The sequence below is a fragment of the Vanellus vanellus genome (genome assembly GCF_965231255.1).
Source record: "Vanellus vanellus genome assembly, chromosome: 5".
Lineage (NCBI taxonomy): Eukaryota > Metazoa > Chordata > Aves > Charadriiformes > Charadriidae > Vanellus > Vanellus vanellus.
Window position 1 is genome coordinate 7,303,839 of NC_138910.1, and position 14,401 is coordinate 7,318,239.

At 46.9% G+C, this 14,401-nt stretch overlaps 1 protein-coding gene across 1 annotated transcript; it reads right to left on the bottom strand.

Moving 5' to 3' along the window:
- Positions 1–4,360: 4,360 nt before the first annotated feature.
- LOC309672768 (carnosine N-methyltransferase 2) lies at positions 4,361–13,640 on the bottom strand. The gene is made up of 6 exons (XM_082484358.1): positions 13,501–13,640; positions 11,761–11,813; positions 8,106–8,213; positions 7,675–7,805; positions 6,548–6,641; positions 4,361–5,490 (listed from the first exon to the last, which is right to left on the bottom strand). Exons 1-6 carry the CDS (start codon positions 13,617–13,619, stop codon positions 5,135–5,137), a joined length of 861 nt encoding a protein of 286 aa, XP_082340484.1. The 5' UTR covers positions 13,620–13,640; the 3' UTR covers positions 4,361–5,134.
- Positions 13,641–14,401: the final 761 nt, after the last annotated feature.

Genomic DNA, 14,401 nt, shown 5'->3' on the forward strand with positions numbered 1-14,401 from the left:
GAAGGGGGGGGGGGGGGGGGGGGGGGGAGTTCAGCATCTTTATTTTTAAGATGTGCTCCCTGATGGAGGTTACTTTTAATCTTTTCAATATATGCTCCTGTATTTTACTGATCTTGTCTTTTAATGGGATTATTCAGAAACAAACTGAGATTTTCCAGTTCCTATGCTGCATTCATTGCCCTGGTAATGTTTCATGGGTAGAGGAGCCTTAACATTCATGACAAAGGCAAACCATTCAGAACCCAAGACTGAACACAGACCCAGTAAAAAATAAATCATCCTTCCTTTATATTATAAAGAGCTCCTTTCTGTAACTCCTTTTTAGGAGGATGTAGTACACAATCAGAGCTATGCCATGCCATTGAAATGGGTGTACTACTAACTTGAAATAAGGATAAAACCTTAACGTATCCTGGGCTGCATCAAAAGCAGCGCAGCCAGCAGGTTGAGGGAGGTGATTCTGCCCCTCTACACCGCTCTCATGAGACCCCACCTGGAGTACTGCATCCAGCTCTGGAGACCCAGACATCAGAAGGACATGGACCTGTTGGAGTGAGTCCGGAGAAGGGGCTCAAAGATGATCAGACTATGAGGACAGACAGAGAGATTTAGGGTTGTTCAGCCCGGAGAAGAGAAGGCTCTGGGGAGACCTTATAGCTGCCTCCCCCCTTCCAGTAACTGTAGGGGCCCTATAGGAAAGATGGGGAGGGACTTTTTACAAAGGCATGTAGTGTCAGGACAAGGGATAATGGCTTTAAACCGAAAGAAAGAGGGGAGATTCAGATTAGCTATTCGGAAGAAATTCTTTACTCTCATGGTGGTGAGGCACTGGCCCAGGTTGTCCAGGGAAGCTGTGGCTGCCCCATGCCTGGAGGTGTTCAAGGCCAGGCTGGATGGGGCTTTGAGCAACCTGGTCGGGTGGGAGGTGTCCCTGCCCATGGCAGGGGGGTTGGAACTCGATGGTCTTTAAGGTCTCTTCCAGCCCAAAACATTCTATGATTCTTTGAATCTGCAATTGCTCCATTTAAAAATAATGCAATTTGGGCTTTGTAGGCATTACTTCTACTCCAGAGTACACATGGCAGCTTGGTTACCCACAAAAGCATTTGCTTGGGCCTGGAACAAGCTGTCATGCTGTCAGAGCAGCACGGATCACTCTGGGAGCCACGGACCTGCTCCTTGCTAACTGCAGCGCTGGGAACTGCCATGAAACTCATTGCTGAGTAGGGCTTATCCTGAACTGAGGTCAGCAAGGTTAATTCAGCTCAAAGCTAAAGCAGAAGCAACCTCATCCTCCTGACATCCCCTTCTTTACATTTTCCGCCCCTGGTCAGCCGCGATGCCTCGTTAGCTGTCTGCGGACCTGTGCTTGAGAGATAACTAAGCTGCAGAACTTCAGCCGTTAAGTAGGTAAAGAAAAACAACCCAAAAGCAAATTTTCTCCAACCCTTGTTGGCACCGATGCTGTGGCAATCATAACGTTTTTATAAGCTGGAGCCCGGCACCGAGAACATGACCCTGCAGTAGAAAAAAGGGTGGTCCCCAACAGCTGGTATCAGCATGCCATGAGCCAGCAAAGAAAGCGGAGCTGGGCTGGTGTATCGCTTGCCCACCTGGCTGCTTGGCTCTGTTTCTTCAGCTCAGCATCTCAAGTGTTTTGGGAGACAGATTTAATCCACTGACTGCTGCAGCCCTCTCGTGGTCACACAGACCCAACCGCGCTCTGGCTGCTGGGAAAGCACAGACCGATATTCTGTGTGGGAGGACAGCGTATTTTACAAAGCACAACAAACAGTTATTAAATAGCATATGCATCCAAGAATAAATATATAAATGAATGGAGCAGACACTTAGGGTAGTATTTGTTCCAGGCATACAAGCAGTCATTCTTAAATGACTTACTTTTCAAGAATCCAAAGAAAAATTACAGATAAAGCATTAAGCAGTCATGTTTTTAATGGGGTGCCCTCTTTCATCTCCCTGGGCTGTCACTAAACCACCTGCTTTGAAGTGCTCCTTTTCTGTTGCCCATTTGTACATTGATTTAAAATGGTGCGGGTAAATTGTGTGCTCAAGGGTTTTGCTGAGTATCTGCTTACTGGAAACATGTCTATCTGCTCAGGAAATGCCAAGGAGGGGTGAAAACCTCTTGGGTGGGGGAACCTGGACTGTTCCAAATTTCTGCAAAGACAACAGGTAGATGGTTCTTTGGAGCTTGAAAAGCAAGCCCGGCTTTTGGCATATTTTGTTTTTCCTTTTAATCTACCAGGTAGAGACAGAGACATCACTAACAGGTGGAAACAAACCGTGAGAATTAATAGTGGAAGGAGCCCATTGACAAGAGCGGTGCTGAGAGCCCATCCAACCGCCCAGCCGTACACTCCCTGCCCAGTGCTCTCAGCAAATACAGTCAAAGGAACTACCTATAGAATAAAAAAATAAAATGGATCTGAACTAAAAGCTTGTGCACAGGTTTGAGGCACTCTGGAGGAGGTTGTCCAGTTTTGACTGCTGTTTCCTAGACAGACAGCAATAGTACTTACAGACCAGAGTGCCACAGTCCTGCCAGAGGGATGATGTTACGCTACCGTTTTCCCATTGCTTTCCTATTTTTTTCCTTACAGTAGTTTCAGAGGAGACATCTGCAGGAGAAATGGATGTATTACAAAAAGATATGGAAAAAAAAAAAAAACAACAAAAAAAACCCACAAAACAACTCACCCCCCCCCCTAACAAAATAAAAGTGGAGCCAGAATGACTCTATGAGGTGACATTACTTTTTCAGACAGGAGCGCTCTGCTGCCTCTGGCAGTAACTGCATCTGGGCAGAGAGATGGGGGTGGGGTGGGGTAGGTTTAGCAGGATCAGCAGGATGCTGGGTGGCAATGACATCTAGTATTTTGCAAGCCAATGTGCCAACCCGTGTGTTCATGATGCTGAAACAAGCCTTTTGATCAAAACCAGGCACTAATAAGGCAGTGGTATCTGCAGCCCCTTCCGGTGGACATGGGCATGTGCTTTCCAGCTTGAGCACGGAAAACATATTTTATAGAGGTGAGGTCTGTGCCTGCAGGTATTTTCCATCCGAGCTGGTGCTTCCTGCCCTGAGACCTATTTGCAAATAGGCTAGAGGGACTTCAGGCCCTTTCCACCCATGTGCCCAGCCTAAGGTCTGCACGGTACCATGGCCCTAAGTGCAGCACCAAACCCAACTGTTTTCCCATGCAGCATCTCCCTTTCCAGCTGGCTGCCCTGGCAGCACCTCTTTCAGCCCTCTGAACATCTCAGGACTGTGTGGAAATAGTCTTAACTTACCCGTGCACAAATACAGGCTGGGTGGAAAATGAGTTGAGAGCAGCCCTGAGGAGAAGGACTTGGGGGTGTTGGGGGATGAGAAGCTCAACATGGCCCAGCAATGTGTGTGCTCGCAGCCCAGAAAGCCAACCGCATCCTGGGCTGCATCAAAAGCAGCGTGGCCAGCAGGTTGAGGGAGGTGATTCTGCCCCTCTACTCCACTCTCATGAGACCCCACCTGGAGTACTGCATCCAGCTCTGAAGTCCCCAACATAAGAAGGACATGGACCTGCTGGAGAGGGTCCAGAGGAGGGCCACAAAGATGATCAGAGGGCTGGAGCACCTCTGCTATGAGGAGAGGCTGAGAGAGTTGGGGTTGTTCAGCCTGGAGAAGAGAAGGCTCCGGGGAGATCTTATTGCGGCCTTCCAGTACCTGTAGGGGGGCCTAAAGGAGAGATGGGGAGGGACTCTTTGTCAGGGAGTGTAGTGATAGGACAAAGAGTAATGGCTTTAAACCGAAAGAGGGGAGATTTAGATTATCTGTTTGGAAGAAATTCTTTACTCTCATGGTGGTGAGGCACTGGCCCAGGTTGTCCAGGGAAGCTGTGGCTGCCCCATGCCTGGAGGTGTTCAAGGCCAGGCTGGATGGGGCTTTGAGCAACCTGGTCGGGTGGGAGGTGTCCCTGCCCATGGCAGGGGGTTGGAACTCGATGGTGTTTAAGGTCCCTTCCAACTCTAACCATTCTATCATTCTAACTAACATCTTAACCACATATACATTATAATTAAGTAACGTAGGTGCTGTGCTGCTGTGCTGTGGTGACGCTGCTTTGAGGGAGCCGAGGTGCCTCTCATGGCTGTGGCACAAGGAGGAGCTGCAAGTCACTCCCAGCTCTTCCGCAGCCTCAGGCTCATCTTTCTTACTTACAGGAAACCCTTAATACTTCCATGAAACTGTATTTTGCATTTTTATTGTTTTTAACTAAATAACCTCTTCATTCTTCATTTTCTGTAAGGCCACACGTACAGAATAAGATGGGACTTTTTTGGTTTAAAATTGCTTTTATTTCATATGGAGAAAAACAGTAGTAAGAAAGTAACAAAATTAATATCTGCCTGAAAGAGCACAGGGCAAGTATCATCCTGGGATCCAAAAAATTCTCCAAGCAAAAAGGCTGATAAATTTTTAAGACATGTCTATATTGCGAGATGCTGAGACGCCTGGGGCAGGCAATACCTGCGCTGATAAAACCATGTGAAACAGCCTAGATCAGAGTGACTTACAGCTCAGGTCTGGGTGCAGTAAGGCACATTATTTGGGTGCAAAGCCGCGGGGCCACCTTGCTGGTTTTGTCCCGGTGCAGCTGGAAGCTGTGGGTCTGTACGGAGCCAGCACGGGGGCTGCGGCCTCCTTCCGGCTGCAAGGCGGCAACTGGTCATATAGACATGTCTTTAGGTATGTAAACGTGCTGGCTATATAGAAAAGTGGAAATCCCAGTGTCAAAAGCACAGACAGGATGCATACTGTTAAAAAAAAAAAAAAAAAAAGTCCATGTAGGCTTTTAGTGAGATGGAGACCTTTACTTTCTGTAAAAACATCCTCATAGGGCTGGACTAAATAACCAGGGTGAAATCTTGGCCCCGTTGACCTCAGTGGGACAAAGAGCTCATCTCCAGTGTCGCAGTGTCCACTGACCCTGGCTGGGAATAGGAGGCTGCGGCTGAGCCCCGCTTTCTCACCTTCTTGCCTCTAAGTTGCCTTCTTTCTAGGCGACGTCCTTCTGCGACCGCATCGCCCCTACAACCCACCCTAACTTGTCTTCTGCAGTTGGTCCGCACTCTAGGATTCAACCACAATCATACTCAAGTTGTTGCTGAAGATGATCCTCCCGTCCTTGTTGCTGCTGCACTCGGGCTGGCAGAGAGCCTCCTGCAGCCGCCGCCGCAGCCCCGGGGGGGCCGTGCCCAGGAAGTTTTTTGTCCCTGTCAGGAAATCCATCATGCGGCCTCCAACTGGGTCCCCCTCGATAAAGCACTCGGTGATATCCCAGACGGACGGGAACTCATAAACGCGGTATTCAACACCCAGTCTCTTCAAAACATCCGTGATGCCGTTGGCGGTGACATAGTGGCCGCTGTCGGTGGAAGGCAAGCAGTCTCTGTACTTCTTCCATAAGTTGGCCCATCCGCTACTGTCTGCCAGAACAGGAGGGAAAGTTACTTTTGCAAAGCCAAGGCAGTGACACACCAGCTAACGCAACTACTAAATGATTTTGAAATGTTCCTCCGCTGCTGGTCTAGACTTTGCTGGGAGCAGTAGAAGCTTTTCCCTTACTTCTGTCCACTTATAACTATCCATGCCTGGAGAGGGGTAAAACTGTGATGTCCCTCAGCCCTTCTTCCAAAACTCTCCTGTTTAAAGGAAATTCCAAGGAGACTGTCTCCAGTGCTGGATTTGCCCAGAAGGAGGAGTACACAGAGATATATCAGCGCACTGAGTCTGCACATGAGTGCTACCTATTAACTGCCCCTTTGATAGAACAGTGCAGATGTTTTTCTACATTGAATCTCAATTTTAAGTGCACATCAAAGAATATACACCTGAAAATCCAGTCCCAGATAGCAAGGGAAACAGCCTACCAGCAACGCTAAAGGGAGTTTTAATGGCAAATGTGGGGAAGCATGCTTTATCCACCACATCACGAGCTGGGGATTCATTAGTGCCTCACTGGAAAAAACACTTTTTAAAAAAAAAAAAAAAATTGCCATGAGATTGCATGTGCCTCTTTGTCCTGCCATAAAGCCTGCAGCTCTTGGCAGTGCCTGTTGTCCTGCTGGGTCTGAGCCATCGCTGTGCGGACGGAAGAGCCCCAAAGATGGGTCCTCCCAGAACTCAGGTTGTACAGTGCTGATTTCACCATAAAGAAGGATTGACCCTCATTCATGAATAGCCACATTTCTCTCTAGCCAGTAATTTTGTGGCAGGAGGTCTCTGTGAAGTATGGAGCAACTAACCTACTTCATAAGCAGGGAAGCGAGAGTACGAAGGCTGTGCCTAAGTGGTCCCATCAGACACTGGGCTCCAAGAGGCTAAGCCCAAGATTGCATGCTCCCTATGAAATACAGCATTTGTTTAATTTCATTCCTATCGAAAAGGCACTACCGAAATTCCCAGATGGATATTTACGGCTCACGTACTTCAAAGCTCTTCAAAACACCAACAATGCAGCAAAAACTTAGAGAGTCCTCTTACCTGATAAAATTATGATCAAGAGTTTACCGTGAGGGTCGAGGCAGCTGTGGAAAAACTTGATAGTATTGTGAATATCTTCCACACGGTACAGCATCTGGAAGTGACAGTTACACACAACCGTTATTCCTCCCCCACAGTGCAATGGCCCTTCAAAGGCTTAGACGCTTTCTCTACAGAGTTGTTTTAAATTACTTCCCAGCTGCTTCCCAGCCTGTCCTGACTCAGCACGCACATTTAGGGATGCCCCACAGGACTGAGCATCACCAGCTCTCCGCTGGCACCAACAGCCTTGGTTCAGACCCAGGGACCCTCTGCTCAGCCTCGACCACCAGCCGGATGCTGACTTGCCTGTCACTGTCCTTCAAGCCCAACACAGTTTTGTGGCTGGAAAATAAGTACAGAGAGGAATCCTCTGGTTTCTGTGGCTGGTCCTTATCACCAGGGGCATTTCTCGGCTGTGTCTGGGCCATGGGCAGGCTGGATGTCATCCAGACACGAAGGAATTTGCACTAGGACGAAGCAGGGCTTGTCTCAAGCACTGCCCTCAGGACTTGTAACTTAGTTCTTGGCCCAGCCATCAAACCCCCGAGACACTTTGCAGCTGCGAGATCAGCTCTTATGAAATGAAGGCAAAATGAAATAAAAGAAAATTTAAATAAAAGCCACTAAAGTGAGAAAATAACAGATATTTTTACAAAATATAATTGGCACATACAACATCACTGTCATCAGTAGCAGAGACACAACAGCATAATTTCTGACCCAAAACCTTACACAGGTGTTCATTCATTAACATTTCCCTTCAGTGTCATCCAAACTATTCTGATAAGGCAAAAAATTCAAGGGTTTTTTTTTTCAGCAGCAAAGCATAATTGTTGATCTCTGTGTGATGTGTGATGGCCTGGGACTCATCCTGTTTTATTACCCACCATACACAGCTAAACCAGTACAAACCAGAGACCAAAACCAGGATGGATAGCGAATGAGGTTTGGCATTTGTAGAGTTATTGCAGAAGTTACTGCTCATGGGAGTACTGTGCTCAGCTCTGGTCCCCCAACTTCATGCATACAGCAGAACTGAAGGGAGTAGTTGAAGCTAATACTATATTAAAGCAATATTCCATTACCTGGATCATATGGATGAAGTCGAATTTCTTATGTGCGCCTTTCTCTTTCACCTGTTGTTCATACTCCGAGGAAGTAAGCTGGTGCCAAATAAAGGAGACATTCTGCAGGTCTGGAGCTTGATTCACCAACTCTGTTTTAAAAAGTAGAAGCAAAACATAGAATTATAGAATCATCGAATCATAGAATGGTTTAGGTTGGAAAGGACCTTGAAGATCATCGAGTTCCAACCCCCCTGCCGTAGGCAGGGACACTTCTCACTAGACCAGGTTGCCCAAGGCCACGTCCAGCCTGGCCTTGAACACCTCCAGGGATGGGGTCTCAACAACCTCTCTGGGTAGATATGATATGTAAAACATGACTTTCACAAACCGGCAGAAAAACTCGTTATTTAAATCCTCGCCATACCCCAGGCAGGCAGGTATAACCTCACCTTTGTAAGCTGCCACGTGCTGCGGGTTGGGCTCTATGATTTCGTTGTCAATGAAGACCCCTGGGTGCGCAGACTGCAGTATCCTGATCATTTTCAAATCCTGTTCACCTGTTCAATAAACACAAATTCATCTCTTTAAAAAGTACGTAAATCAGATTAAAGGGTACTGGTGCACCTGCACCTCTGCTGCCGGGAAATCCCCCAAGAAGAAGTGAGGCACTGTCTACTGTGGCATCTAACCCCTTGATAGTCCTACCATGCTATCTCGCTCCTCAGGGTAACATCTCTTTACAAATAAGCCTAAGAACAAGGAAGAGATAAGCTAGCAGAAACCTGCTAATGACTATACTCTGGGTGACGGGACAGGCAGGTCAAAATAATCAAAGATCAATGTTTAAAAAAACAAGCAGGAAGCATTAGTTTTCAACAAAAAAAGGCAAAGTTTGAATGGCGGCATGGAAGGAGTCAGTACAGCTCTGCAACTTCAACGTGGCACAGGGTGATCTGTGCCTTTGGCACTGCCCTGGGGAGGTGGTGGCTGCTCTGCTGCTGGTGTGATACAGCTCAGAGACCTGGGGAACTGCACGGCAAGAGGAAAGACCCACTAACATGCAGTACCCTGGGTCTTTGCTCTTTGGGGAGCAGCCACATGGTCTCAACTCTGGGCATCTACTAACTAATCGTTATCTTGGAGCTGCAAGTAGAGACACATATATTTGTGTGTAGGTGCACTGCAAATTTAGCTATTGCTGCTCCTCTGGTGCTGTCTAAGCTCTAGAGGAGCAAGTGGCAGTCTGCCCTTCTATCCTAGGACATTCCCAGCCTCTTTGGGTGTAATATGGGTCACTCATTTTCTCTCAGAATGTCCACAATGCACCAAGTGTGCAAAGTCCATCTGGTTCATCTGGGACTATGGAAATAAACAGCAGACATAGAATCATAGAATCATAGAATGGTTTAGGTTGGAAAGGACCTTGAAGATCGTCGACTTCCAACCCCCCTGCCATAGGCAGGGACACCTCCCACTAGACCAGATTGCCCAAGGCCATGTCCAGCCTGGCCTTGAACACCTCCAGGGATGGGACCTCAACAACCTCTCTGGACAACCTGTGCCAGGGCCTCACCACCCTCACAGTGAAATCTTCTTCCTAATGTTTAATCTGAACCTGCCCTCTTCCAGTTTAAAGCCATTCCCCCTCATCCTATCGCTACATGCCCGAGTAAAAAGTCCTTCCCCAGCTCTCCTGTAGGCCCCCTTTAGGGACTGGAAGGCCGCAATAAGATCTCCCCGGAGCCTTCTCTTCTCCAGGCTGAACAGCCCCAACTCTTTCAGCACTTTGAGTGTACTTTTGTGAGAATCCTGTCTGTAGCTGATGGTGAGGCCTAAAAATAGTCTTGCCCCTGCAAATGTCACACACAGAGGGCTTGACACGAGATACCACATCTTCCCTAGCCTTTCAGTCAATGTACCAGCTATGAGAAAAGTCATCATCTTTGGCAGGTGTTGCAGTAAATAGAATTCAAGGACGGAAATATCAGCCATGCCAGCACTACAGGGACAGCCAAGGAAGGATGGATCTTTCGAAATTGGAGCAAAATACCCAAGACCCCCCTGAGGAATGCAGTGGCATCAGTGCAGGGCTGGCCAGAGGCAGAAGGAAGGAGGTTGCGGCTCCAACTGTTGAAGGCAGGTGCATGGACCAATATTGTTGAGACTGGGATTTCACAGAAGATCTCTATAACAAGCAGCTGAGTCACTTTAGACAGTCCTAAATGCCAGTTAGTATGTGCCTGGGGTGGGGAGAACCAGCCATCAGAGGTGCTGACGTGGGCTCCCTGCAGGCTCAGGGCAGACGGGAGGCAGAGCGTCCCTGCCCCACGCCCGGGAGCCACTGATGGTGGCAAATGGGTATATCAAAAGAAAAGGGGTATTTTAAAAGTTGTGTAAGATTTGTTTTGGTTTGGTTTATTCTGTAAAATGCCCTAATTCAGTCTTTGCAAGTGCAGTTAATAACATCCTCAACCCGGGTGTCTGCAAAAACCCGCAGTAAAATACAGGAACTTCTCCGCTCCACCTTGCCCAGCAGCAACAACCCTTCAGCAGTAACCACATGGTTATATACCTATTCTAGGCATTCCAGAAACAGCAGTGAAGCCCCTCTGCAAACAGCAGCCACCCTGGCACCGACTGGGAGCTTACAGCCCAGATGGTTAAACCAGCCAGGGGACAACATGGGGTGAATGAGAAAATCTGATCTGGACTCGACAACAGTCTTTTAGGATGTGGAGTCGGACACTAATCCCCGTTAACATTTTCGTCAACTAAACTAGTTCTGGGAGCTCCGTGAAATCAGAGTCCAAGCCTGGAAAGGTCAGGGATCAGATATAACCTTTTGCTCAGTGCCATCTTAGCTCGCTCCCTGCCCGGCCGCAGAAGTTCAGCTCTTGCAGCCGTGGGCAAGCCCAGGGGGGGCGAGTCTGTGCCCCTGCCCCAGCATCTCTGAGGGGCAGCTACCCAGCAAACCCAGGACATGGGAGAGTTTTTATTTTCCTCTAGCACATCTTCTGAAGAGGAAAGAAGGAAAAATGAGGACAGTGCAAAAAGTTCATTTTCCCCTTGTGTTTTCTTGCAGTCAGAATTTTGGCTTATATTACTTAATGAAAATGGAGCGTAACTGAGAACTGAATGATTTCTTCCTCCTTGCTTTCTTGTACACTCCAGCCTATTCCCAACTGGGGTGAACAATTCAACGCTATTTTTCTCTTACTCAGGAAAACAAGCAAAATAAAGTGAGAAAAATACTTTCATTTGAAAGTATTAACACTTAAAATTCAGCTCAAAATAGATTTTAAAGCAAAAGCAAACTCTGAAAAATCAAACTGCCATTTCTTTTCTCTGGTTTTTATTTTCTCCCGGTTTCCCTAGGAGAAAGTTGGATGTTTCACCACTTTTTCTTTTTTCTTTTTTTTTTAACACAAATGCATTTAGAACAGCTGTAAAACCATTTTTTAAAAATATTGTTTCTCTCTGGGGGAGGGGAAATATCATTTACAGTTAAACCTTATTTATCACTGGATAAAAGCACAGTAGTAACAAGGAAACACATAATGAAAAAGCTGATGAGGCGCTTTGCTAATGGCTATGGCCAGCTGGTTTTGCACCACCTGGAGTGCAGCATCACCCAGCTTTGGCCTCTGGGATCCCTAAAAGCAAAGCAAAACAAGAGATCCCTTCAGGTGGGATAATCTAAGACAGGACTTTGGGTGGAATGAACATCTGGGATGTCTCTAATTGTCTCCGACGAGGTTTGAAGGTGCTCTCGTACCTAACCTGGAGCAGGACTCCTTGCTCTGAGACATGTAAAGTCAGGTGAGAGCCTTCAAGAGGCAGAGACTAAGCTAAAATCATTGCGCTCATCTCACTTCTTGGAAAGATTTAAGCAGCAGCATTTCAGAAGAGAGACGGGGAAGGGAAGGAAGGAGCATCACTCTCATCCCAGACCCACACGCCGTTTTGCCATTCTCTGCTTCAATGAGGAACACTGTTATTAATGCCTGAACAGCTCTCCCCATTGCTCAAAACTTCAGTATCTCTTTCTGCTACCCATAGGGTCCCCCCGTCCCACAGCATCAGCGGTGCTGCTGAGCTCCTTACCTGTGCCGCTTCCAACTCCCAGAACATTTATAGTCGATTTTCCATTGCCGAGACTGAAATGATAAGCGCACATTACTTAAGCACGCTACGTCATGCAACTTCGTGTTTAAATTCTAATATCATGGATGTCACATTGGCTTGGAAATTTAACCGAGTTTGGCCACATGAATTGGGATAGAAATCTGAGCATCCCTTTGCAGCCCAGCTCTAACCAACTGGGTGGCGGGAGCCAGCCCCGTGTTAGCCAGCTCATATTTCAAAGTACAGTAGGCATCAGGGTATAGTGTTTCTTGTCCTTTGCCAAAGAGTTTTCTTCAAGCTGTGGCTGGCTCCAGGCAAAAAGGCCTCGGTGAACCCCAAGGTGAAGGGTTCCTTTCCGGGATAGCGGGGCTGTACCTGGCTCAGACGGGCACCGTTCCCACTGCTCCTGCCTGCAGGGACAAGGTGAGATGGGGCAAAACCTCTGCACCTTCAGGAAACAAAGTTTGGCTTTCCAATATTGGGTATAAATACCCAGAAAAAGAAAAAAATCAGGCTATCCAGATGACTGGAAATCTGCTTTTTTCAATATTCATCTTGGTTTGAAATTGGGAGGAAAGGTCAAAATCTTCAATAATTTTTACCTTAGAAAAAATACTTCTGAAAAGATCCAAAAAAACACCCGACCTTGTGGCTCTGAGAAGAATATTTAATAACAGCCTGGCTCAAGGATGAGGAGCCCAGGCTCGAGGTGTCTCGCTGCTGTGACATGCTTTATGGCCTTATTGTGCTCTTGGGCATGGACTGCGCAGAGGGATTGAGTTTCCCGTATACAATCTCAGGAGACGCTGCAGCAATGATTCAACAAGAGGGGAGCGAGTAGTAAATCCTGCAGGGTGTGAGCTAGTCAAGGAGCCTTAGCCCTAATGAGGGTCAAGATCCTTTGACAGACCCCCAATCAACTTCATAGGAAGCCACAATGTTTTGCATCATTTAAAATGCACATAAGTAAATTTTTCATTTAGAATTTCCCAATACAACTTATTTTTTAATTATTATTTCTATTGCTCTTTTTTTTTAAATCTATTTCTGGCCTGGAGTTGCCTGCCCAAATTTTTTTCTCAGTGGAGAATACAGTTCCATAACATGCAAAAATTACCCAAACTTGAAAGATCTTTCTTGTGGTTTGGATCTAGGCTGCTCTAAAACTTATCTGCAGTCATCCAGGCTTAACACATTACATCAATACTTCACAAAACTGATTATCATTTGGTACTTAAGCAATGCAAATCGACTTAGGATAGAAATAAGGAGTTCTTTGGGGATTGAGAAAATCAAGAATTAGTCACTAGAAGAGAATTAGAGATGTGTTTTTGTTTGGACTGATGTGTGATGAAGTCCCAAAAGCGGGGAGAGAGCACAAGAGAGAGCTTTCTTTTGAGAAAAACAAACAACAACAACAAAAAACCTTTAATCCCTGGAAAATCAGCTAATGAAAAGAGATGGATGTGAAAATGAAGTCTTGATTCTTTCCTTAGCATAAGCTGAGAGGCAGCACAGTGTATTAATTGAAATAGCACCTATTCTGGAGTCGTCAAACAGAATATCCTAAAGACGGCTATTAAGGGACTTAAAATTGAAAAGCACTAAAAGTTCATTCATGCCCCAGAAAATCCTTAAACGTGTTTGCTGACCCTTGTGTGCAGGTTGCCCTCCCAAGATAAAAGATGGCTTTCCCACGTCGGTGGGACCAGTCCTTACCCAGCCATGATGTTGGGCATTTCTTCCTTGTTGAACTCATCCATGCACTGGTGCTCTGTTGAATGATCCAAAAATGACTTAAAGGCTTCTACATACTCCTCGGCTGTGAGACTTCTCATGGAAGGGATCACATATAGCTCTTGAGAAATAAATGCAAATTGGGTGTTAGCGGCTTCAAGGCAAGTGAAGCATCAAAGCATGTACCTCATGGAAGAAACCCAACCCAACCAAAGCCAGAGATTTGGGAAGAAGGTACAGAGGACACATGGCCCAGGAGCCATCCATGCAGGTGGGCTCGTGAGAACACTTTCCAACCTGTTCACACTCAGGGTTTGAAAATTATTCTTAGATGCCCTTTGACATCAGTGTACTTGTTAAGTGCCTCATTACTACAGGTCAACCTGAGGAAAATGTCCCCAAAATGCTTAGCCAGATACGGGGTACTCGGTGTGCAGAAAGGGAGATAACCGGAGTGTTTTTCTGGAAGACTCAAGGCAAGAAGGTGAGGGGAATTGCACAGCAGGTCCCAACCTGGGAAGGAGGGGCGTCGCTCTTGCACTTGCTGGACGGCACAACTGAAGTCACCAGCTGTTGGCGGACTTGCTATTGGGGGTGATGCAACACAAAAACGGGCAACCTGCACCTCAAGCAAAAATAGTCAAGCCTGTGCACGTCATTTCTGATTCTTGCTGGCGTGGGACTGCAATGCACTGCCAGGGAGGTGAATTCCCTGCTGGGAACTGCAACTCATGGCCAGGAGGGCAATTGATAGCTAAAGCATTTCATCTGAATGGGCTCATGCTCAAATGTGGGCGGCTGAGACCAAGAGTTCTAGCTCTGAACCGATGCCCAGGGCTACTCAGGGGGTTGCAAAAACTCACTTTCCTGCTGTCTCATCCTA

Coding starts and splice junctions, on each gene's coding strand:
- LOC309672768 (XM_082484358.1), bottom strand. CDS start 13,619: ATGAGAAGTCTCACAGCCGAGGAGTATGTAGAAGCCTTTAAGTCATTT. Junction 8,214..11,760: donor GGGAGTTGGAAGCGGCACAG/GTAAGGAGCTCA, acceptor TTTATTGAACAG/GTGAACAGGATTTGAAAATG. Junction 7,806..8,105: donor GCACGTGGCAGCTTACAAAG/GTGAGGTTATAC, acceptor TTTTTAAAACAG/AGTTGGTGAATCAAGCTCCA.